Source organism: Hemitrygon akajei, chromosome 7 (assembly GCF_048418815.1).
Source record: "Hemitrygon akajei chromosome 7, sHemAka1.3, whole genome shotgun sequence".
In the NCBI taxonomy this organism is placed as follows: Eukaryota; Metazoa; Chordata; class Chondrichthyes; order Myliobatiformes; family Dasyatidae; genus Hemitrygon; species Hemitrygon akajei.
Genome location: NC_133130.1, coordinates 47,568,697 through 47,595,480, shown reverse-complemented (window position 1 = coordinate 47,595,480; position 26,784 = coordinate 47,568,697). Strand labels below are relative to the sequence as shown.

Sequence of the window (26,784 nt, the reverse complement as noted above, 5' to 3'; positions counted from 1 at the left end):
AGTATAGAAAATTATGAGGGGCATAGAATGGCTAGACAGTTACATTCTTATTCCCAGGGTGGAAACGCCAAATACTGCATTACATAGGTTGAAAGGTGAGAGGGGAAGAGGTTGAAAAAGATGTGCAAGTCAAGGTCTTTGATTAAACAGCGTGATATGTGTCTGGAAAGTGTTCCGGGGAGATAGTAGAAGCAGATATGACAGCAACATTTAATTGGCATTTAGACAAGACACATGTACAGGCTGGGCATAGAGGGATATAGACATTGTCCAGGCAGATAGGATTAGTTAGATTGGCAATATGGCCTGTGCAGATCTGTTTCATGTTCATGATATTGACAGTGAGTGATTCAGTGACACTAATGCCACTGAATATAAATAGTAAATGGTCAGACTCCCTCTCGTTGGCCAAGATCACTGACTGACACAATGTTACTTGCCAGCTATCAAGCCAAGCCTGAATGCTACATTGGATTTGTTACATACAAGCATAGACTACTCCACTTCCCGAGGAGATGCAAAAAGTATGAGGTAATCTTATTGAAAATTACAACATTGAGGGAGCACCACAGTGCAGTTTATTTTATTTTTATTTATTGGCATAGATTAGGCCTTCCAGCCCATCGAGCCACACCGCCCAGCAAGCCCCCAATCACAGGACAACTGGTACATCTTTGGAATGTGGGAGGAAAGCAGAGCACCTAAAGGAAACCCAAGTAGTCACAGGGAGAATGTATTGAGATATTTCTAGTGGGGGAATTTTGAATAATGGGACATAGTTACAAGAGATGGCCATTTAAAACTAAGGTGCAGTGGAATTACTTCTCGCAGATGAATGGTGAATCTCTGAAATTCTCTATTCTAGAGGGCTGTGGAGGCTAGATCAACAGGGAATTGAGGGCTATTGGAACTGGCACAGGAAGATGAGGCCTGTGAAAGTGTAATATAGAAAGGTTCCATTTCCATGGGAAAAAAATCTTGGGTGAAATATTCTATAAAGAAAAAAGAAATGATAATGATGAGAATGAAAAAAGAAAGCAAATACAAATAACTATTTTGAAAAATTACATTATTAAAGCACCTCCAGGATTCTTTCACATAAAGAATGCCCTGCTAAAGTAGTATCATGGAAAGCAGTAGTTAGATTTCTGACTTCCGTTACAACTGCTTGACAGAATAAAGGGTGATTTTAAAAATAATTTTATTTAGAGATACCACACAACAACAGGCACTTCTAGCCCAACTAGACTGTGCCATCCAATTACACCACGTGACCAAGTAACCTACTAACCCATAGGTCTTTAGAATATGGAAGAAAACCTGAGCACCTATAGGAAACCCATGTGGTCACAGGGAAAATACACAAACTCTTTGCAGACAGCAGTAGAACTGAATCAGTAGTAGCATTACGCTAACTGCTATGTTACCACCATGAGGCCCTCTGCTGGTCACCGTTGGCCATGGATGTTGCATCCTAGTGTCTACATGATACACAAGCCAGTAATATGATATGGAGAGAAAGCTGCTGCCCATGTAGCAGGCTCCCTCTCTCCATGCAGTACATGAATCCAAAGAAATGACAGAGCCCAATACAGTTTGGCACTAGCAGTTGCAGGAGTTTAAGCTCAACATAGGACTGCCTCAAGGACTCCAGCTCCAGACTTTTTACTCAGGGTTTACTCCCAAAGCCTTCTCCATGAGTAGGGTGTAGCTGCAAGGCAGCAGCGGTTTGAGATCAGTTTTCTTGCTCCTAGATGAGCCGCCATTTATGGGTGATGAGTCCCACCTGCCAAAGCAACTGATTTTAAGGCGCCAGTAATTCACCTTTGCACCTTCTCCTGACAGTAGAAACAGTTTTGCCGGGCTTGATAGCTCAGCCACATGTGAAAGCCAGGAGCTGGACCTGGTTATAAGAGGATTATTTGAGATGCACGCAATTGAAAGCATTTAATAGGTAGTCAGAGCTTTTCCCCACTACCACCCAACTATAACAACCTTAAGGAACCATGCTGCCAAAATGCAGATGCATTCCTTCATCAGAATATCACCCTGGCAAATAACAAACCGATAATGCAGGGCCAGAATTTATCACAAAATGTTTAACAGCCATATTCACTGTGCATTGAAAGTTGTAGTAAGCTGCATAATAGAGTATCTGGGAACTAAACAAAATCAAGTAATAGTCTGTTGCTTTATTGCTTAGATTGAGTTATTATTCAATGCCAGTGCAGAATTTGAATCAAAGGTGAAAGCTTGAATAGCAAATTCAGTATCAAATCAGTCAGAATATTTTAAGAAAATGGAGAAGGGAATGAAAACATAGATTAAGTGACTGGTCAGCAAAAAAAATTAATGAGTGAGAAATTGCTGCTAGCTACACAAATGGACTTGTTTATTTTTATAGATCAGATGTCCACTTGCTAGCAACTGCTATCCCAGTCCAAAATCAAGGGGACCGGGCACATTAGATTTTATTGTGTGGCATATTGGAGAACCAGATAAAATCCAGAACAAACAGCTGAAAGAGAAAATGACAGTGAGCAAAGCCACACTCCTACATTTTGCCAAGTTACCCAACAACAATCCATCAGTTCCTGCAAAAGTCCCCTAGCAACCATTTTCTTAGAACACAAGAGTAGGGCTAGGAATTGGCCATCCAGCCCCATTTAGCAAGAAAATGACACATCCAATCTCAGCTTCAACTCCAGTTTTCTGCCCACTGTTCTCAATCTGTATCATCTAAAACCTCTTGAATTAATCAAGCTTAATTTTCACATAGCTTCACTCCCTTGAATCCCAAAAAAGTGCAAAACCACCAATATCCTACAGAGCTACAAGACTGTTCAACGTTTGTACTCTATCCCCTTTTGCAAGTAAGGCCAGTGCTCCATTTGCCTTTTTCATTACATGTACAACCTACTTTCAAGGACTCTATAAATCAGGTTCTCAGTATTTCTTTTTATTTGCACAGTTTAATTTCTTCTGTACATTGGCCGTTAGTCTTTGTAGTCTTCCATAAATTTTATTGTGTTATGATACCAGCCCCTCCTTTATGAGAATCGCAAGAGTCCTAGTGAAGGGGAGGGGTCAATGACCCAAGAGAGAGAGAGACATGCTGAATACCACGTACCACCGGGATGCAGAATAAGGCGACCTTGACTATTGTCTCATGAAGACCACATGTAAAGCCCTCGGGCAAAGTGGGCTGGTTGAGAGAGAGATTGACACCTGCGATCCCGTGAGGAAGTATAAAGGAGGGTCTGGGGGGGACGACCCCTTTAGACACACCAAGGAGACACGATAGCGATCCCGTCGTAGTGGGAAGCCATTTTGAAGGAAGCCACGTGCGTTGGATTCCGAATCGGGAGTCTGTGGCTGGAATCACGGAAAATCGCTTTTAACTAACAACAGGAAAGCCTGCTCCCCTGATTCCACGGCTTTGCTTCGTAAGGACCCGGGCAAGTGTTCCTTTTCTCACCAATCTCTCTCTCTCTCTCCAACACGGGAAACCCAGCGGTTCCCAAAAGGCTGAAGCCTGCCGACTTTTGAATGACTGTTATATTTCCATCGGACAATCGTTTAACCCCTAGACAACGATAGAGCTTATTTCTTATTGATTATTACTATACCTGCGCTTTAGATTGAGTATTGACGACGTATGTTATCTGAATGTTTGTATTAACCTTACTTTTGTGCCCCTTTATAAATAAAAACGTTTGAAAATGGTACCATCAGACTTCAGCGGACCTCTCTATCTTTGCTGGTAAGTGATCCAGTTACGGGATACGTAACAATTGTATTAATTTTTTCCTATAAATTTCTGCAAAAGAGTAAGTATATGGTAACATATACATTATTTTGGTAATAAATTACTTTAAATCAATGTACAAGTTAGATTCCTTAGAACAGCAGCCGCCTTTAGTCATTCTGTATTTAAATAATATTCTGTGTTTTACTTCTTCCTACAAAAGTATATTCCTTGAACATTGATCATTCAGTTAACACAACTATAATCCCTTTGGAGGCTTGGCATCCTCCTCACAAGTTATTTCCCAATGTCACTGTACCATCAGCAAATTTCTAACTTTAACACCAAAAGCACAAGATTGCTGAGTAATGAGCTAGAGTAATGAGCGTGTATGAAGCAGAATTTTATTAATTTATGTCTCTGTGGTGGATGGAATGGATACCAGAATGAGAATACTATGACTTAAGTATATTGTTTTTTTTCCAGGATGTGGTGTCCCTAGTCAGACTAGCATATTCTATACAGCATTGCCCATGAAAAAATGACACTGAGCCACCTATTGCGACCACAATATTAATTCTTTCAAAGTCTGGGACCAAAGTTGCTATATGATTTTTTTTATATAGATACAAGAATTAAGACAAAATGAATTTCCACATTCTGGTGTTTTCTATGCAAAACCTAAGTGTGGCTTATATACCGCACCTGTATTTGAGCCCTGTTCGAGGATGTGGCGCAGTTTTGCATCGGTAGATTGTGGGGTCCCTGAGGCAACCATTGTTGGAGGTCATGTCAATCTTTGCTCGTAAACAGCAGGTTTGTCCATATTCTGTTCCATTCTTCATCTCTTCCCACATTTGAATATTCTGTTCCACAGCTGCACAAATTAAGTAGGAAGCAATGCAAGAATCAAGATCTATTCGAGCTTAATTTAATGAACCCCTCACCAAATAAATGATAGTGAATTTTTCCCCCAATTATCACCATTGCCTAGAGATCCAGAGTGTTTTTTTATTTTGGTTGTGTCACATTAATGCAAGATAGTGCAATACAAAGCACAATAGCACATTTAGAATACCACATCTGCAGAGGACTGGTATTCTACTCCGAAGTTACATCACCAAGCATCACTTAGCAAGCACTTCTACTCAGCAAATGCATTTTGCTCTCCAAGATCTTGTGCTTCTGAAGTTATAATTAGGACATACACCATAGCTTCGCCCATTGGATCTCTTTCAAAAAATTCATCCAGATAGTCAGATCCCTACAATACTTACTTCTCCAGTTCTTACCTAATTGCCTATTACACACTACATGATTCAGCACCCACTATTTCATTAGATAGTTTGCTACAAATTATAACTGTGCATTGTGTTATGGCATTTTTCTTCATGCCACTTTTTTTGTCTCCATTCACTTTATGGTATGACTTATAAGGGCAATAGCCATTCATGGTTATCATCTTTGAGGAAGTCAAGCAGATTGACACAACACATTTTTCACTGCAGTCAAGTAGACTAGTAGGTCCCTTTGTCAAGGAGGGAGAATATATTTCAGCAAGAATCATTATTTTTAAAGTAAAGAACAAACAACCAAACAACACACACAAAATGCTGGTGGAACACAGCAGGCCAGGCAACATCTATAAGGAGAAGCACTGTCGACGTTTCGGACCGAGACCCTTCATCAGGACTAACTGAAAGGAAAGATAGTAAGAGATTTGAAAGTAGTGGGGGGAGAGGGAATTGCAAAATGATAGAAGACCGGAGGGGGTGGGATGAAGCTAAGAGCTGGAAAGGTGATTGGTGAAAGTGATACTGAGCTGGAGAAGGGAAAGGATCATGGGACGGGAGGCCTCAGGAGAAAGAAGTGGTGGGGGGGGGGGGGGGGGGAGAGCACCAGAGGGAGATGGAGAACAGGCAAACAACTAAATATGTCAGGGATGGGGTAAGAAGGGGAGGAGGCGTATTAACAGAAGTTAGAGAAGTCAATGTTCACGCCATCAGGTTGGAGGCTGCCTGGCCTGCTGTGTTCCACCAGCATTTTGTGTGTGTGTTGCTTGAATTCCAGCATCTGCAGATTTCCTCGTGTTTGCTCTTTAAAAAAACAACCAATAAGGATTTGATGATCCCCGGTTTGATAGCATGCAGAATACTTACAATTAGCTCTGTTTTTAGACTCAATTCTTTGCTCACGCTCTTGTTTCATTTGTTCTCCAGGAGTGTCATCTGCATAAGCTTTTCCATCTCTAATCATTTTCTCTGCATACTGCATTATAATGGCAAAATGGTCTGAGGTGTAGGTGAATCGGTCAGGTTTTATCTGTAGCATTGAAACATCTTCCAAGATAACCTAAAAAAACAAATTAATATACAAACAAATTAACTAGTCAAAATGCAAGGTAACAATCCTCATTTAATTCCACATTACAGGTTTCTATTAAAAACTCAATAATTCAAATGTCCAGAAACATTTGTTGAAGTAACTTGCTCCTAGTTTTAGATCTACATGATGCAAAATCACGATGGAACAAAGCAACATTGAAACGGATAAATTGAAGTACTTTAGGAACTCAAAATCTGTTTTGTATTCAATACTACTGTGTTCAGTGGAACACACGTACCTGTGGGTTCTTACTCTTGTGAGATCAAGAAAATGAAGCTACTGTAGTGAAAGAATTTATAATTTCAATATGATTTTCACAGATTTTTTTTTAGCTGTTATCCAGTTTACTTCAGATTTCAATTTGATGTGGGAATAAATGTAGCTCAGATAATGACAACCGTTGTGTTGGTTAAAAACCTAAGATTTGGCAACAGTACAGTCCTTAAGTACTGATTTTTTTTGCTTTAGATAAAACTATGCATTAATTAAAAGTATTTACTTCTATAATCAAATGACTATTTGAAATCAGGTGAATGGTGACTGGCTCTAACATTGCCAATATTTATTTAATAAATCCATTTTAGTAACAACCTTCTCGAAGTCTTCCTTCTCTTTTTCAGGATTGGTGTCATCAAATCTCATGATGAGCTTCCCTTTAAAGCTGACTTGATAATGCTGATTCAGGAGTGCAGCTTTCGCGTGACCGATATGTAAATAACTGCACTTGGCAAAGGAAATGAAAGTGTAACAATGAAAAAGCACATATCAGTAAAAGTAATGCTTACTTCAAACATCCTGTTTTTTTTTACAAATTCAAATTCAAAAACATTTTGCAGAATTAGAAGATAGCAATTACTGTCGGCCCTCCTTATCCGCGAGTTCCGCATGCGCAAATTCAACCAACTGCGAATCGAGAAAACCCAGAAGTGCTCTTCCAGCACTCATTTTTCCAGCATGTACAGACTTTTTTTCTTGTCATTATTACCTAAACATTGCAGTATACCAACTATTTACATAGCATTTACATTGTATTAGGTATATAAGTAATGTAGAGATGATTTAAAGTATACGGGAGGATGTGTGTAGGTTATCGTGGATCGGGATCGAAAAAAATCTTAAGTTCTCTTACTAAGTAAGTTGGAACAGGTACATCCGGTATTATTTAGCGTCAGTTAAATGTTTGTCTTAGTATATAGTATATATTTTACCTTTCTATGCATATAAAATGCTTAAGAACGTATGTTTCAGCGCCGGGCTCGGGAACAGAGGTTCCCGAGTTTGATCCAGTGACAGACCGCTCCCCAGTGCGCTCTCCATCCGTGCCTGGTTGATAGGGAGGATCAAAAACCCAAAACCCCAAAACCCAATAATGAAACCACTGTGTTGCTTAGTAATAATTGTAGCTTTCATCAGGGCACAGCCTTTCTCACTTCATCCTTTAAAATTGTTCCGATCATTGACCGATATAGCCTAACGCTTTTCCAATGACTGATGGCGTTTCACCTCTTTCCGATTGCTTTATTATTTCCACTTTATTTTCAACTGTGATCATGATTATTTTCGTGAACAGAAACACTGCGGATTCAGAGCTCTGCCGCTGGGTCCTAACGTCCACCGCATTGAGACAGGTTGAATAAGGGACTTGAGGGGGACGTCACGTGATGACGTAGGATTGAGACGTGGAAATCCAGCTCTCCCATAAAAAACTAGTAAAATAATGTTTAAGTGAAGAAAAGTTAGTAAATACTTTTTTAAAATTACTTATAAACTACTCAGGATTAAGATATGTCTCCTAAACAGAAGCAGAAGAAAACTACTACTTTGAAGACAACACAAGTTGGAAAAGAATCAAGGCCGGCAGCCATGAAAGAGCCTCGGGCTCAAGTGCAAATTATCTCCGGCGATACAGAACAGGAAACTGCAGCAACATCAACCGTTTCCAAAAAAAAGAGCAACAGGAATTGCGCACGTGTGAAGGAAGGGGCATGCGCAAACACGAGCAACCCAAACTACAAATCCCAGCTATGATCGGAACTGAAAGTGAAAGTGAATGAGGTGGAATCAGATTCTCTGGATAAATCAGACGAAGATGAAGAGACAAACAAAGAAGAGCAACAGGAAGAGGCTGGAGGTGATATTGGAGACATTAAAAAATCTTTGGTGCAAATAATGCATGAATTAAAAGCATTAAAGGTAATAAAAAAAGATATTAAAAATATGAAGATTATGTTTGATAAAATGATGAAAAGACAGGACAAAATGGACAAGAAAATTAAAAACTTGGAAGAAATAACGGGAGACACCATTGATAAGAGTGAATAAAATGGAAGATAGTATTTCTGCCTGGACATCAGAAAGAAAACGGTTGTTGGAAAAAGTGGATGTACTTGAAAATTTTAACAGATGAAATAATATTAAGATTGTTGGACTTAAAGAAAGTATACAGGGAGAGGATCCAATAATTTTTTTTCAAAAATGGATTCCGGAAATTTTGGAAATGGAAGAAGGAACCCAGTTAATTGAAATTGAAAGGGCTCACAGAGCCTTAAGATCAAGACCTCAAGTTGATCAAAACCCACGATCAATCTTGATAAAATGCTTAAGATATCAAGATAAAGAAAAGATCCTGAAGACGGCTGCCCAACGTGCCAGAAAGAGAAATGGGCCATTGATGATAGAAGGGAAAACAGTTCTTTTCTATCCTGATATAAGTTATGACCTTTTGAAGAGAAAGAAGGAATTTAACCCAGCGAAAAAAGTTTTATGGGAAAAGGGTTATAAATTTATATTGCGCCACCTGGCAACCCTGATAATTTTTTTGGATGACGTGAAAATATCTTTTTTCTGATTATCGGGATGCGGAAGAATTCGCACAAGAACTCCCAAATATTCGCTAACCACAGCCAAAGATTTAAAAGTGAAACGGATTAAAGATGAAGACAGGGACAGTGAATGGAGTTCATGGATGTTTAAGGACAGAAGAATATTTAAATATATTCTTAATTATATGATACAGAGGGAGAAAGGTAAAAATTTGAGAAATATTAATCAAGAATAGTGATATTATTTTTTCTTCTCTTATATATACTTTTTTATGTTACGGGGGAGCTGGGGGAACTTCGGATCGATTGCCACGGGATTCACGTGTGTAATCATGGTGATTACCATGACCCGTACAACGGAGGGGGGTAATGTTGTGTTTTTTCTTTATTCAGAACATTAGTAGGGGGGTATTTTGTTTTTTTCTCTTCATAATCTATTTTTCTTTAATCTTTCTTTCTTTGCCTGGACAAACGGGGGGGGGGGGGGGGGGAGACACATAGCAACACGGAGAATTTTTAAAAGATTCCCCAAGGTACTACGAAAGTTGAAAAGATAGGTATTACTATAGACTGGAGCAACCCTGTTAAAAATAATGACTAATTTACTGAATTTTTTAAGTTTTAATGTTAATGGGCTTAATGGACCAGTGAAAAGAAAAAGAATTTTAACATACATTAAGAAAATGAAAATAGATATAGCTTTTAGCTGCATTCCATTTGAAAATATTACTTATAATTTAAGAGATAAATGCGAAATATTTCTGAAAATTTGGCACCCTTATTTACAAAAGATAGGATTAAATATATAGGTGCTCCGAAGATAAAATTATTGGTTATTTGGGGAAATAAATAAATATATATATTAAAGCTATTATGAACTCCGTGGAGCATGTAGGGATCTTCCGATATCCAGGCATTCTTTCTTTCTTTTTTTTTCTCTTTTTTTCCTCTTTCTACAGGGATATGTTAGCGGGGAGGGGTTAAGGGGAGGGGGGGGAAGGGTTGATAATTTTTTTTCCTTCTGTAACCATTTGAAAATTTAATTTTAAAAAATTTTATTAAAAAAAAGGGACTTGAGCATCTACGTTTTTTGGTATCCGTGAGGGGTCCCAGAGCCAATCCCTTGCGGATAAGGAGGGCCAACTGTATTAAAATAAAAAATGACAACTACTAATATTTACAGTATTCAACTCCAATAACTAGAGTCCAATCCATCAATACAAACTGATTTAAAGCTATTAATGTACCAATAATTTACAGCAAGGATCTGTGATTCAGAACTCACCCACTGGCTTCAGGAGGAAACCTTACTACTACTTTCCCAACTTCAGCACCAGGCAGTTCGACAAATTTTCCACGATCCTGTTTCTTCTCATTGGCCTGCAAAAGTTTTGAAGCACAGAAGGATAAAACACAGGTGTTAGTTATATAGACTTCAACAGAGCATTTGCTAAAACCCTCATGATAGCTTAAGATGAAATTCACAGATCTTGGCTTTTAGGCCTTCACTGATTAACAACTGTTGACAAATCAGAAGAGAGAACAAATTCGGCATTTAACTCATGCCCAGCAGGAAAATGATGTAGTGGAGAAATCAGCTTTTCAATACTTAAAAGTTGCTGTTTAACTGTATTTGGGATTCCCAAAAACAAAAAAGGACTCTGGAAATCCAAAGCAACACACACAAATTGCTGGAGGAACTCAGCAGGGCAGACAGCATTTATGGAAAAGAGTAAACAGTCAACGAAGGGTCTCAGCCTGAAAAGTCGAGTATCTGGGATTGATCAGTTAGGAGACGGGCAGCTTTGACTGGTTGCAGTTAAAAAGCTACATTGTGATCACAGCTGAATTGATAATGCACTGGTGTCTGAGAATGAGTTTCTGTTTGCTAATGATCATTTAAGTTGTGGATGCAATGTAATTTGCATTATACTCAATAGCTTAAGGATATTCAAGTGCAAGTCTTTGAGTTGTACTGTAGCAATAGTAGTTAGCGTAATGTTATTACAGCACCAGCATTCAGGGTTCAATTCCCATCGCCGTCTATAAGGAGTTTGTAGTTTTCCCCATGACCATGTGGATTTCCTCAGGGTGCTCCAGTTTCCTTCTACATTCGAAGGACATACGTACTGATTATGGTTAATAAGTTGTGGATATACTATGCTGGCCCCAGAAGCACGACAACATTTGCAGGCTGCCTCTCAGCACATTCACTGACTGTTATGGAGTATCATTGACACAAATGCCGCATTCCACTGTATGTTTCAATGGGCATGTGACAAATAAATCTAATCTTTAGATATAGGTGATATACAATATTCATAGATGGTTACTTGTAATTTCCTTAAGACCATAAGACTTAGGAGCAGAATTATGCTGCTTGGCCCATCAACTCTGTTCCACCATTCAATCATGGCTGGTCCTTTTATCCCCTCCTCAGCCCCACTCCCCAGCCTTCTCCCCTTAATCTTTGATGCCATGTCCAATCAAGAACCTATCAAGCTCTAGCTTAAACACACCCAAAGACTTGGCCTCCACAGCTGCCTGTGGTAATACATTTCACAAATTCACCACCCGCTGACTGAAGAAATTTCTCTGCATCTCTATTTTAAATGGATGCCCCTCTATCCTGAGGTTCTGCCCTTTTGTTCTAGACTCTCCCACCATGGGAAACATCCTTTCCACATCTACTCTGCCTAAGCCTTTCAACATTCAAAAGGTTTCAATGAGATCGTCCCTCATTTTTCTAAATTCCAGTGAGTACTTGCTGAATTTCTTGTCGATTTAAGAGGGAACGTTTATGGGATCTACAATTCCATACAACTTGTAATTAATACAATGACTGTAAGTAAAGCAATATTTTGCCCTCAGTCTTTACCTTGAGCTGTCTACTCCACATATCCAAATCCAAAATCCTATTGCACTTAGCAGCAGTCAAGATAGTGTGACTTACAAGGCCCTTATGCATGATCAAAACAGCTTTTCATCCAGAAGACTGAAGTTCAAAGGGATTCAAGTGATACCACTGCTAATGGGTAACTGACTGCAGCTTTCAAATTATTAAAGAGCAACCAATAATTATTAAATAAACACATTAATTCCATTGATTATTTCAAGAATGAACTTAGGAAGGAACTAAACACATAGAATGAGAGCGATGTTAAACTTTCTTCTTAGTATGCAAACTGTTGTTAATTTAAAATCTCTCAATCTTTTTTAAACACTACAGGACTATCAGTCCAGTGTACGCAATCTCTTCCCACACAAGTCCACTATTCCAAGAATTAATCTGGTGAAAGCAGTCAAGTCCTTTTATGAAATACGATGCAATTAAAACTTAACTTAAAAATGTGGAATTCCTCAGACAGAAAAGCAGTAAATGATTTTGTTTTACGAGACAAATTTAGTTTAGAAATTGGCTGAGCAAGATGTCCAAAGGCTAATTCTTCAGTGGTTTAATTAATTCAAAAACACAGCAGCACCAAAAGGACAAGTACCAAATTAGCAAAATGACATCTGTGATTGGGTTCCCTTGCCCCTACATAACTCAGTGGCACCTAACCAAGATAGAAGCAGATTTCCCTTTAACATGCTCTTCAAGAGTCATTTATATGGAGATTTGGGACAACAATGTTGATTATTGAATTGTCTATTGTACACTGCAAAGGGCTTCTCATTCTACATTTTTGATATTGAGAATTCATCATGATTTGTTGCTTGTAAAAACATGCCATGTACAGGACAATGAACCATTATCATCATCACCCAACCACTCCCCAACAGCAGCACTAAGTAATGCCAGAACACACCATCTACAAAATACACTGGATTTTACCAAACAAGGCAATTCAAAATGAATTCAAATCTGCTTACATGCACATGGTAGCACCCTGCTACATCAATCACCATTCTGATTTGGAAATAAGTCAATGTTGTTTAATTTGTGTAGGGTCCACATTCTGGAACTTCCTATCCTAACACTACCACAGGATTATTCTTTATCAGAAGGTTGGTTCAGATCGAACCAAGGGATGGCCACTGAATAACCATATATTGTTGCATTTATTCAGCTAAATTGGCAATAATTAATCCTTAAGACAGAGCTGTATGATACTAGATATATCATAATTGTGACATCCATAGTGACAGATTTACAAAATTTTTATGTCAACTCTTATACGATGATACTGAACCATTAATCTATGAGGTTTTAGAAAACTGTATATTTACCGCATTATTCTGTGGTGTTACTACAGCCCATTTTTTATCCACAGACTGAAATGCTTTCTGGGAGCCAAGGAAATTATACCACCGTTTAACATGAGCTGGTGTCTTGTTCTGGCTTAGCAGTTTCTGATAAAGGTTACTGCCTGTTAATAAAAATATAGTCTTAATAATCCAATTATACAATTGACTATCATTTAAACAATTGCCATTGAGCAATTTATTCTCACAATGATTCTTCATTTACTTACTACTGTACAATTTACCAATGATAAAATATCTCTCAAACAACTTAAAAAATCATTCTTGCTAAATTAGCATCCTTTGAGAAACAGTACTTATTAATTTACTATCTGTATTCTAGAAATTCAATCACAGATTGAAAAAAATACAACATCAATATTTGATATTCAATATCATTGACCAAACCCCTTACCAGACTTGTAAACCACTTTCTCCACTTGTTTCTAGATTTAAGAAACCACAGGTCCAGGTCTGTTTAATGTCTCTTCCCCTTACAGGTATATTCAAGTGGATATTTATAGGCACACACAAATTTATATTTGCAATTTCAAAACAACACAAGTATAAATGCTGAATTTATGTAATTCTCTTGCTAACCTTTCAAGGCTGCCCATACACATAGATCAGCTATGGTCAACTGATGTCCAACCAGGTAGGTCCTGAGAGAGAGTGCTCTATCAAGATCTTGTATTGCAGCAGGAAACAATGCAGAGCTCACAAGTCTTGTGCTGCTGAACTCCAACCAGTGATCAACCTGCAAGCAAACAGATTATTGCTGGCATGAGTTTTTAAATTCACATTTATTATCAAAGAATGTATAAACTATATACCTTGAAATATGGCTGCTTAAAGGCAGCCACAAAGCAAGAAATTCAAATAAACCAATAAAAAAACACTGTACAGAGAAAGCGAGAGGGGGAAAATAAAACACATCATGCAAGCAGTAGAATCAAGCCAACAGCATTCCAAACTAGACTGAGTCCCAGATCCACTCCCGGAGCAGCTGGAGTTGGCCCAAAGCTAAGACTTAGTCCCCAGTTTTCACACCAGTGGGGCAGAAATGTACAGCAGCATATCTTCAATTTACAATGAAGTATCTGGATATGATCAAATTTTCTTAATAAAAATTATAAGATTAAAAAAAGTCTTACTTGTCACAAATGCCTCCTTGAAATCAATGAAATTTTCAAAGCAATTTAATCACAATGCATTGTTGGAATTTAGCTCAGTAAAATGTTTTTACATTTAACATGTCCACAATGTTTTCACAAAATTTATTGAGTGACATCAATGTGTGTGGGCCTATTTGTTTTAGCATTAGAAATTATAACACATGCAATGCCTGTTTCCACAAATATATTGTTCTAATTTTACAAAGAACACTTGCTGGTCACATCCCTCAACTTCACGGACCAAAGTCAATAACGAGGTCTGACATTTTGTGAGGACTTGGGCATCAATATTTATTGCCCCTCCCTCAAAGGCTTTGAGAAGGTGGGATAAGCTACCTTATCAAAGTGTCGTTCTTCTGGTGAGTGTTGAGAACTTCAAGATTTAGACCTAGTGATGATGATGATGATGACGACACCAATACACTTCCAAATCAGAAATCTGTAAAATTTCACTGAACTTGTGACAAAATTTTTTAAGTATAAAACTTACAGAGTGAAACTGCCAATTTTTTTTTAAACCTACTCTGCAACTCTACTAAATCCATTTTACAATGTTAAATTCCAAAGACTATACAATTATAGTTGGACAGTCTCTTCGGGCATCATTCTTATAAAACCATTATTTTCTTAAGCAGTACATCACTCCTAAAATCAAATGCCCAGAATTGCTTTCAGCTGTGTAATCAAACTAGGGCTTTATTTGAAGGGAATCACCAATAATGCCTTCTGTTTCCATGCTGACATTACCATGCCTAGTTTCTGCTCAAGGGCCTAGCATTGACCCTATCCTGTTCTCTTCTACCTGGTCGTTCTCAGCAAAACAAAACAAAACCAAAAAAAAAAAATCACATTCCATATGAAAGTGACAAGCTATACTGCCAAACAACCCCTGATTAACCCTAGCCTAATCACTGACCAATTAACCTACTAACCGGGATATCTTTGAACTGCAGGAGGAAACTGAAGCACCAGAGAAAACACATGCATTCCAAGGGGAAGGCGTACAGAGACTCCTTACAGAGAATGTCTCAATTGAATTCCGATGCCCTGAGCTGTAATAGCATCATTCTACCGTGGCTACCAAAGGTCTTGACACAAAATGTCAACTGCTCATTTACCTCCAATGATACTGCCTGACCTGCTGAATTCATCCAGCATTTCATGAATTTCTCCAGATTTCCAGCATCTACAGTATTCCGTACCTGCCTCACCACTCTCTTATCTTTGTATGTTCTTTAACGTGAAAAAACTATCAGTTCAGTACTCATTGCTGGACAAGCAAACTTCATCTGACTGGGAAGAGTGAAGTCTAAGTCATGTGGCAACTTCAATTCCATCCTCATTCCTGTCAGACAAATCACACAAACATGCACACTTGATGCCTTCTGACCTCAGTTCTATCATGAGAGCATGTCATTCCATCTCTGCAACATTGTCTGATTCTGCACAGTGCCAATTCATCAGTTGTGAAATACATATCCATGCCTTCCTAACTTCCTCAAGGTTTGATCATTTATTGATGACTTCCTCTTATGTTCTAATCCATATATGTCAAACTCAAGGCCCGCGGGCCAAATCCGGCCTGCGGTGGAATTACCTTTGGCCCGCGAGATAATATCTAATTACTATTAAAGCTGGCCCCAGTAATCGAAGCCCTACGGCATATGATATGGCTAATGCTGAGTTTACTCAGGTACCAGGTTTTTAGGGTTTTTAGTGTTTATTCGGCAGTCTTGCTCGGCAGTCTTCTTCATAAGAAACGGAATTTGTAAAGTGAAACACTTTGTAGTTATAGCAGAGACTGAGACACATGAGAGCAGGCTGAAAAAAGAGGCAACGAAAGCTGCGTTCGCACGCGTCCGACTGATCCGGCCCGCATGAAGCTGCATTTTGCTCAATCCGGCCCGTGACCTAAAATTAGTTTGACACCCCTGTTCTAATCTATAAGAATTTTGGATGATCCTATGACCTAACTTGCACAATTCCATTAACTCACTATAATTTTGCACTGTCGCACACAAAGTTCTGATACAGGTGTGGAAATTCTTATCCTCCACAATTTCATCCATGCCTCAGTAACGCTTTCAGCCTCAATCTGCCAAACAAACCTTTTCATCATTAATAAATGTATCTGTTCCAGTACCACTGGCAGATTTTCCTTTAACCTTCAAGTTCCCAAGCCCTGGCATTCCCTCTGAAAAACCTTCAGGTTCCTAAGCTTCTGGAATTCCAGGGCTTAGGAACTTGAAGGTTAAAGGAAAGTCTGCCAGTGGTGCTAGAACAGATACTTTATAAAACTCTAAAAGGCTGGAAGCCTCTCACAAACCAAATGTTAGTCACTTATCTTAACTAATTCACAAAATTTTTCACATTTCCAAGCGCAATATAAAATCCCCGACATCACAATATAGCTGTAGTGCAACTCTATCTACTTGCATTATAATCAACTGCATAAAAAGCTAGCATTCCATTAGATTCGATCTTTTTCTTCCACCTATGCATACCATTTTATTTACTTAGGAAGATGATCCTCAAGTCTTTAGAAATTTAGTCATTTGTGACGTTCACTATATGCATTCCATTTCATGACTTTTTTGTTCAAATTGGGAAAAATTCACATTGAAATCCATTAGACATATCTAGATGCATCTCAACTATTAATACACATCACATGCTTCAAATAACATTGCATATAGATCTTATCTGTCGTTTTGCCACTGACAAAAATGGTTGCCTGGCTTTCTATGCCATCAGCTAAGCAATTTATAAATAGTGAACAGCTGTAGCCCATACATAGATCTTTACAGCATACTACTACGAATATAGTAGTAGTCCAGTACTAATATCTGACTCACTGTGTCTGTGGCTTTGACAAACAGTTTTTAAGTTAATAATTTGCCTTGAGTTCCATTACACTCAACTTCAGCAAAATTAAGGACATTATCAGTTGCTTCTAATACTCATCTATAAGCACTTCAATCATTTTTTTCATTAAAATAAGTACTTTATTAAAGTCAATCAGGTTTAGCAAACGTGGCATCCTTATGATCAACTGAAAATTTAACAAAGAAGAACTATTTACTGATGTTAGTTTAACTACTAATTCTTTGACTCCCATCTGTCATTTCTTACAAACAGAATTTTTTTTTTTAAATACAGAGAACTTCAACAGGTTTTAATTTAGGGCTTCAAAGTTCACACTAAATTCCTGTAAAACCATGGTTGATAAAAACATCTGGTTTTGTATTTTAATAGACTAGTTAATTTTGTCAAATTCATGTTCCTTCAATTCATTGTTGATTTTCTGGAGGTCTGGGATGCCTTTCTCTATTGTAAATCATTCAAATTGTTTGCTATTTTCTTTAAATTTATCATGTTAGTGACACCTGCTTTTTGAAGCAAGTCTCATTGCACACTTTTTATACTTTAAATTATCATCCTTAGCTGTTTCTGATTCCTTCTAAATTCATGCTAATGTTTGAATTTATACATGGTTGTTCTCGACCACTGTTTTTGGGGCATTTAGAACTCCTGTCCTTTGGACAGCAAGAAAAGCAGCATCAGTAGAGAGGGGAAAAACAATTACCGGTAAATGTTTCAGACCAATAACCTTACATTAGCTTATATGAAAGGACCCACCCAAAATATTAAATCCATTCCACCCTCAAGTAACATCAAATGACTTGCTGAATCTCTCCAGCACTTTCAGTTTCAATTTCCAAAATCCATGGTATTTTGCTTTTACATTCACTTTCCCATAACAATTTAAGAAAGAAAGCAGAAAATTATAGTCTTAAACTGGCATCATTGCAATACATACTTTGCACACCTAACTTTCTAATTTAACATACCATCTCTACTGCAAGTTTATTACAATGCTAAGTAGCATAGCAAAATTATTTCCATCTGTCCCAACTGGCATAGGTTGTAGTAAACCAGAGAAGTGGACGTGGCAGTGAGGCCTTGCTTTCACAGTACATCTCATATGCTTTCCAGATTCACTGGCAACTGTAAATAAAATAGTCTCTTTCTGGGATTAATTACCAATTTATATGGGTAGGTTAATACCTTTAATGTAATAAAAATCAAAGCAAAGAATGCCTGAATACAATAGAAACCTGAAAAACCTGTTCTGTATTTCACCAGGTCAATCAAAACTTCAATCTAAAGAATATTTTTAAAAAGTGCAATGCTTGTAACTTTTCAAGACACAATGGCCAGAAAAAAATTAAATTAAGCCTGTGGAGAATACATATCCAATCATTTTTTCCTTAAATTAATGACACAAGAGGTACTGCAGATGCTGAAAATTTAGAGCAATACACACAGTGTGCTGGAGGTGCTCAGCTCACCAGGCAGCATCTATGCAAAAGAGTAAACAGTCAACGTTTCAGGCCAAGACCCTTGATCGGGACTGGAAAGAAAGAAGTCACCTTGTACTTCTTCCTCACCCCCCTCCACCCCACCACTTCTTACTCTGACTTCTCCTCTTATTTGGAAAGATCGGAAGAAGTGGGGACAATAACAAAGTTTAAAAGATGTTTGGATTGGTATATGGATAGGAAAGTTTAAAAGGATAAGGGCAAACAAAGGCAAATAAGATAACTTAATTAGGCCACGTGGTCAGCATGGATGAGTTGGGTTATCTTGTTCAGTTCCATGACTTTATGATACAAGCTTCTTAGCGGAGGGACCACGTAACTTAACAAGCGGAACACTAGCCAATAATAAACAGCAATAATGAAAGACTGGAAGATCACAGAAAATTTCTAAAATTTATTAACTAAAGTATTTAAAGAAAATGTGAAAAAACAAAAGTGAAAAATTTCCTTGCACCTCAAATGGGTAAATTATAAGATATATACTGCTTATGTGTTCATGTGAAAACACTGCCAACAATTATCCAAAAACATTACTTGCTACACTTTAAGAGAATGTCATCCCCAATCTAAATATTATTAATAAATTCACAAATGATTGAGAAAATGCTTTTTATGTGTGCAGTCCGCACTCAAAAGTCTTCCAGGTTGACAAAATGACCAGGGTGCTTTAATGCTGCTCTGATTGTATACAGATGACATCCATCCAAGGTGTCCAATTAATCATTGCGTTGCCAACCTAAAAGTCAACTTTTTACCTCAGCATGTTCCAGCAGATTGAAACCATAGAGCTTGCTGTCGGTAGCAACTCGAGCCAGATAGCGAACAATGGAAATCACATCATTAAAAGTGACATTTCTGTAATATTAAAAATAGAATACATCACAGTGGCAACACTAATTAATATTACTCAGCAACTGCTCTAAATAAAAATTTTTTAATATTTTATCTTTAAAAATATTTTCTTAAAGTATATGTGACCTCTGATTTGGGATCAATTGAGTATAACAGATTTCAAATGTTGGGACTGAATGAAAAGGTGATAGTGCAGAATGCCATATACTATGAATGGTACATGTAATATTTGTTGAGTCAAACACAGAATAGTATAGCACAAGTACAGGTCCTTCAGCCCACTAGTTATGCTGAACTAATTAAATGTCTATTAAAATAAACCCAGCTGCAAACACAATGTTCATATCCTTCCATTCCCTGCATATCCTTGTGTTTATCCAAGAGTCTCTAAAATACTTCTATCATATCTACCTTTAATGCCACCACCCCTTGTAGCACATCCCCATTCCCTGTGTAAAAAACAACTCGCCCTATATATCTTTCAACTTATCCCCTCTTACTTTAAATGCATGTCCTCTACAATTAGTCTTTGACCCTAGGATAAAAATACTGGCTGTCTACTCTACCTATGCCTCTCAGAATCTAATAAACCTCTATTGGCTCTACTCTCAGCTAAGTTTGTCCGACCTCTCCTTATAGCACATGCCCTCTAATCCAGGGAGCATTCTGGTAAGACTCTTCTGCACCCTCTCCAAAGCCTCTAAATCCTTACTATAACAGGACAAACAGTAATTGATGTAATACTCCGGACGCTGCCTTAGAAGGGTTTAATAAAACTGCAACATAACTTCCCGACTCTTGAAATTAATAACTCAACTACTTTTTTTAAACAATATTTTCATTGAATTTTACATATATTTCACATATACAAATAAACAATAATTAAACTAAATAGTGAAACATATCCTCATGTTTTTTACTATCAAAGAAAAAGAGATAGAACATTTCACATACTTCACATATTTAATAAAGAAATAAAATAAGAACACATCAGGAAAAAAACCATAGAAGTACTCAACAACACACAGCTATTTCAAAATGACTGTGCACCTTGATGTCCAAAAAACTCCAATAAATGTTTCCACACATTAAACAGGTTTTCACGCTGTTTAATGGAGCAGAAAACAAACTCCCGATCTTGAAATTTCAGAAACTGAATGAGAACTGCTCTGCTCTGGTTTGGTTTCAACTGTGCTAAAGTTCGGCAAACTCTTTCTAGGATGAAGGATCTGTCGGTGTCCAGCTCCAGCCAGTGCAGTAGCATGTTTTGTATGAATTCCAGCAGTGATCAGTTTCCTTCAGCGCCCTCCCGGAGGCCGAACAACTGCAATTTTTTCTTTGACTCCGATTCTCCAGGTCCTCAGTCTTGGATTCCAGGTAGGCAATTCATTTCATGGCACTGGTTAGTTTCAGCCTTGTTCTTTTCCATGTGCTCCTCTGCCGCCATTATTCAGTTTTCAGCCTCTACCATCCGTGCAGTATTAGAAGAAACATTTCGCTTCACCTCCGACATATTGTTTTCCAAGACAACGACAGAGCTGGCCATCTTACCCAGGCAGTCATCTATACAGTCCAGTTTGGATCCAAACTCAGAGCAAAGTAATTTTAATTCATCTAGCACCACCGTTAGCTCTGCCATGTTGCTAGAAACTTCCTCATCTTGCTTTGTCTTTTTTTTAATTAAATTTTAGAAATTACAAAGAATAAATGTGATATAAAATAGTAAGAAAAATAATATTAACCCCCCCTCCCCCCCTTAACTCTTATCTAAAGAAATAAAAAAAAAGGAAAGAAGAGAAAGATTGCCTGGATATCGGAGGATCCCCACATGCTCCATGCTCATCTTGCTTTGTCGATGAAATGTTGATTTTCAATTTTTTGGAGCCGCGTTTTCAGGTGAAGATATCACAGTCTTTGATTGTAGTCATTTTTGACATAGCCCGAGTTCAGTTGGTATTGGTAACTCAGGGTTTTAAAGTTGTTTAGTGCAAGGTTGTACTGAGCCTCCACGTTAAGCTGCCATCTTGGTTCATGGCTCCATATTGCCCCCAAAAACTCGACTACTTAAAACTTTTTTCAGAACCCCAAGATCCCTCTGCACATCAACACTTGAGGATTTTGCCATTAACAGTGTATTGTCTCTTTACATAGAATTTCTTAAAATGCAACACTTCACACCTGCCATTTCCCTGCCTATATCTGTGAGTAATCTATATCCTGCTGTATCCTTTTACTATCTTCTACACTATCCACACCACCATTTCCAAACTTACTAACCCATCCAACTGCATAATCAGAGGTCATTTATAGAAATCAAAAAATACGAATCCAAAATTTTAAATCTCTTATAGGAAGTTACAAACAAAAATGCTCAAGTTTGTCTTTTGCAACTTGGCTTGTCACACTTGAGAATCATATCCCATTAGTTTACATGTACCTCAAAGTGCACAGTATATACCAACAGATGTTGATATTCAGACTGAGAGTTACCAACTAGATACATTTCCAATACTTAATGCCCTCAAAATGCAAAATTTAAACAGGACAAAAACCAAGAAACACAGTAAATTAAAAACAAAAGAATCCAGTTTATTTTGAAGAGGACCAGTCAAGCATTCACTATCTTGTTTTTGAAAATAAAACTTCATTTCAGTCCTCAGTGCCTATGCTCTAACTTTATGTACTCAAACAAAAGATTATAATGAAATTATACAAACCAAACGATGATTGCTGAAGTACATAAAGGATCTTATCAATGCCTAACGATTCACTGCTTTATAGAAGCAATAGTGGAAGGAATACAAGAAGCAGATCAGTAGTTTGGATGGGTGAAAGAACAGTCAAGGATATAAATTTGAAAAGAATTTTTTGTAGGAGTTTAAGTACAGAATCAATGAGCTAAAATGTGTTTGGCACAGTTTAAAAGTAGTAGCTATGAGGGAAAGGAAGAGATTGGATTTATGGAATATGTATGCTGATTGAGATTACTATGAAAACAGTCTAGTGCTTGTCTGCACATCTGAAAAGGTGTGTCAATAAATAGAATAGAAAATGTTGTCATTTAACCATCAACAGCTCATTTGTACATACCACAATCCTATTACTACTACATGTGATTCAGCCACCAAGTTCCTATTTCACAGAAATGCTAATAATTCGGTGACAAGATAGCCAAAATGTTGCTTGCTCATAGAATATTTAAATAGAATTTCAAGCTGAAGTCAATACATAATAAAAATAATCCTGAGTGACGACTTAATAATTAAAACCATTAAAAATAAGCCATTGTTATATTCCTCCTAGCATTATTTTTAATTTCCAAGTAGCAGCAACAAAGGCTAAAGAATACATTTCCTTCATCTTTCTATACACATTAATATTTTATTAATTCAGCAAGAGGAAGACATTATCTATAATATTCAGAGGATGATTTATTGTTTTTAAAAAATCTTTGAAGTTGAAAGAGGGTGCAATAATTCCAAGTATCCACTTAAAACAATACTTACTCAGAAACTCGCAGAGTGTTCTCCTTACCCTCTTCAACCAAAACGTTGACATAATCTTTGGTGTGCTCAACAGTTAGCAATACACCTGCAAAAGGGAACAATTTCATTCCACAGATTTCTAGTTTGAAATCACAAATCCAATTTAAGTGAACAATGATTTTATAATATGTGAAATGGTCTCAATGTTCAGAATAATATCCCAGACAATAATATTTACAAAACACACCTAATCTTTGCAGTGCATAGCTACCAACAGTATGAACTGTCATTAAGAAAATTACAAAAACTCTAACATTAATAGTCCAGTCCTCAAAATCAATCCTCCTAGTAAATGTCAACAGTCATGATTCGAATGCTAAAGTTAAAGTTGCATCAAACATTTGCAATTACTAATTCTCACATCCCCTTACTTGTGAAGATACTTTTGGCACCATTTGGTTAGTTCCTTCCCTAAAACCTACTGCAATGAATTGTCAACTCCACCAGATTTGATTTTTTTCCTTTTAAATTTACAATTTTTTTTGCTGTACATAAAGCTTGCAGAGTTCAGAGTTGCTAAGGCGGTTTGGTTGAGCAAAGGCTTCAACAACAGTTTTGAAAGCAAATCTGCATTAACCTTGCAAAGTACTAATCAATTCTCACTTAAAACATGCTGGTTCTGTTGCTAACGAAGAAAGTGCTACATTACTGTATTCAATTTTAATACTTATCAAAAAGTGATGAGGAAAACTGATTTTCTGTTCTGGGAGGTTAAGAATAGCAAGAAAAATGGGGTTTGAAAGATTAACTTATTTAAGTTGTCCATCAAACAAAATACATAAAACATTAAATACAAGTTTATTTTCATTTCCAATTTCATTTTTTGAAAACCACATAATCAATAACTACTTCAGTAACCACCAGAGTTCTAATGGCTTGAATAATTGCTGCATTGCAGATTGGAAGATTGGATGCAAGGTGAAAAGCCATCCAAAGTAAAACAAGAGCAACTGACATTTTCACCCAATCATCAATGCTAAACAGCACCACCAGGTGTGTTGAATGGAGACTACATTTTTCTTGCACTTACCTTGCACCAACTTTTTACTGGATAGGAGCACATCAGAAGCACCCCACCTTGCAATCTTATCTGCACTGCAGCAATTCTACTCATCAGAACAGTAAGACTTGCTGCTCCCATAATCAATGCTCTTATCATTTTAAGATCAATTGTAACTGTAACACAGGTTTGAAAACATTTTCTTTACCTTATTGTTTAAGAGCCAATCTAACTAGATTATAGTTTGTATGCACAAGAGACAGTGGTGAGCATCCTGCTTTGGTATCCACCAGATAGAGAAGCTTTTGGCCAATACAGTTTTGCTTATTTTCCTTTCAGCAACGGAAATGCTATAACGCAGAGGGGATGGATATCGCTCACCAAACTTCAAAAAAATCCAACTATTAATCTTAAATTATAAAATTGCTCAAGGGTTTTAAGCACACCCAAACAAACCCAATTAGTGCACGCATGGTGTTTTAAATTACAGTGATTATGTAGTACAAGGTAAATGCCACATAAAATCGTTGGAGCAGCACAACAGTGCAGCTGTTGGTGTTGCTGCTATATGGTTCCAATGGCGTAGGTGCAATCTTCACCCTGGATGCTGGACAACAGTCTGTACATTTTCCCTTTCCCTCAGATCCCAAAGATATATTGGTAGGTAATTTAGCCACCATAAATTGACCCTAATGGGCAGGAGAATTGGGAGGGATGGGAGTTATTGACCATGTGAGGGATGCAGTTGATGTAACAGTCAGAGGAACAAAGAGCAAGGCACACAATGTTTTTTACTAAAATTATTATCAACTAAACTCTAAGTAACAAGACATATCAGATATGGACACAACCAGTTAAAAGAATCAACACTTAAAATATGTAAATATTGTAGCTCACTTTTAAAATCTGAGATCTCAATTTCACAGAAGGTTTAAAGATCTAACTATTGACATCATTAGCCCTCCTTAAATAATTACCACATATTTAACACTTCTCTTCTTTGGTGCATTAAACACAATGACAACCCAAGGTATCAGAAGTCAGTTTGAATCTCACTGGTCAATTTATTTGGCTTATCAACTATCATGGAGTTGTTTCAAGAACAGAGCTTCAATATTTCATATTTCCCGAATTATAAGATAACAAGAAATATGTGCCAGTATTCTTTCAAGAATCAAGTTTATCACGTGCACATCGAAGCATGCAATGAAATGCGTCCTTTACATTAACAACTGACACACCCAAAGGTGTGTTAGGATCAACCTGCAAGTGTCGCCACTCATTTAATATATCAATATATGATACTGTTACATATACTTATATTCTATTGTATAGCAAAGACTAATTGGATCATCCAAGACACTCTCCAATAAGTGTGCTTCAACTGAAATGTGATAAATCAGGCAAAAGTAGCCGATTTCAAGAGGACGGTAGTGATTGTGCTACAAAATACAAATTAATAAAACCTGTCAGCATTCTAATTCAAGATTGCATGGTAGTAATGAAAAATACATTAAGTAGACATATTGTTTGGTTAATTTCTTGACTCTCATAATATATCCCATAGTCCTAACTAAATAGAATCTACTTCGATACAAAAAAGTGAAGGTTCAGAAAGCCTTTATCATCCTCTACAGAGTATTTATTTGACCAGATTCAGGTTTAATGAAGTGTTTTTAAGTTTATGCTTTGGGGTACAGTACAAGATGCTAGGTTGCAACATTAACTGCAGGCAAATCAGAAACATCTGATTTGGCTGCAGATCCATCTGTCAAGGTATGCAAGAAAACCCTTGTCACTATCCTTCAGTAGTGCAGGACTTATTTGTCCGAAGTATCCTTTCTTCCCCTCCCTCTGCAGATGAAAACCACTGAACTAATTTTTCTCAATATACCACTATCATCTTGAAATGAAAAATATTAAATGGGCATGAACGTGTCAGCATCATAATAGTGTTTCAGAATAGAATTTATAATTATAAACAGCTCCTGTGCCATAAGTGTATTTTAAATCGCCAGAACCACACCCATTTATTGTCCAATTAAAATTGGTCAGCCGATCATGTCGCTGGTCCTTCAATTTCTCTCAAACGTAATTCACTCTCCAACTTAAATTTTATACCTACTGCAAAGAATCTAAAGACAGACAGGAAATTAAAACCTTAAAGGAATTTAAGTAGCTTTAAAATCATAACAAATGCAATATTTTAAAGAAAAAAATATTGATGTTACGCCTGCATCCCTTTTTTAACTTTGTATTTTAGGCAATTGTTAGAAAATAAATATTAAGGGGGAATAAACAGCTGGGTGATTCAGCTCCACGCTGTCCCATCCTACACACTCTGAAGTGCAGAGTCCCTCGTCCTGTCAAGTCTGCATGCCTGGAGGAACGCACATGATGCAATACCGTGTGCTGTGCAGGAGGCTCCGGCAGGTCTCTCGCTCTCAGCCCGCCCGCGGTCCGGCGCTTTACACTCACCTAACGGAGGGCTGGACACGTCCACGGATAGACTCAAAGCCATCTGCTGTGCCGTTGATCACCTCAGCGACAGCCGTCACCGCTCTCCGACTGCTTCACTCTGAAGTCGCTCCCGCGATGAAGTGAAACTGACGAGTTCCGGGCGCTACAGG

General features: G+C 37.5%; 1 protein-coding gene across 2 annotated transcripts in view; it reads right to left on the bottom strand.

Annotated features, from left to right (window-relative positions):
• Positions 1 to 26,784, bottom strand: part of eprs1 (glutamyl-prolyl-tRNA synthetase 1) — a 55,057-nt gene extending 28,273 nt beyond the window's left edge. The window contains exons 1-9 of one of the 2 annotated variants that reach the window (XM_073050796.1): positions 26,633 to 26,784; positions 23,116 to 23,200; positions 19,513 to 19,612; positions 13,801 to 13,957; positions 13,186 to 13,325; positions 10,241 to 10,335; positions 6,725 to 6,851; positions 5,908 to 6,100; positions 4,454 to 4,625 (exon numbers count right to left, since the gene is read on the bottom strand). In XM_073050796.1, the coding sequence (XP_072906897.1) occupies positions 4,454 to 4,625; positions 5,908 to 6,100; positions 6,725 to 6,851; positions 10,241 to 10,335; positions 13,186 to 13,325; positions 13,801 to 13,957; positions 19,513 to 19,612; positions 23,116 to 23,200; positions 26,633 to 26,675 (1,112 nt within the window). In that variant the 5' untranslated portion in view covers positions 26,676 to 26,784. The remainder of the gene's footprint in view (positions 1 to 4,453; positions 4,626 to 5,907; positions 6,101 to 6,724; positions 6,852 to 10,240; positions 10,336 to 13,185; positions 13,326 to 13,800; positions 13,958 to 19,512; positions 19,613 to 23,115; positions 23,201 to 26,632) is intronic. The other variant, XM_073050797.1, reaches the window with a different exon arrangement.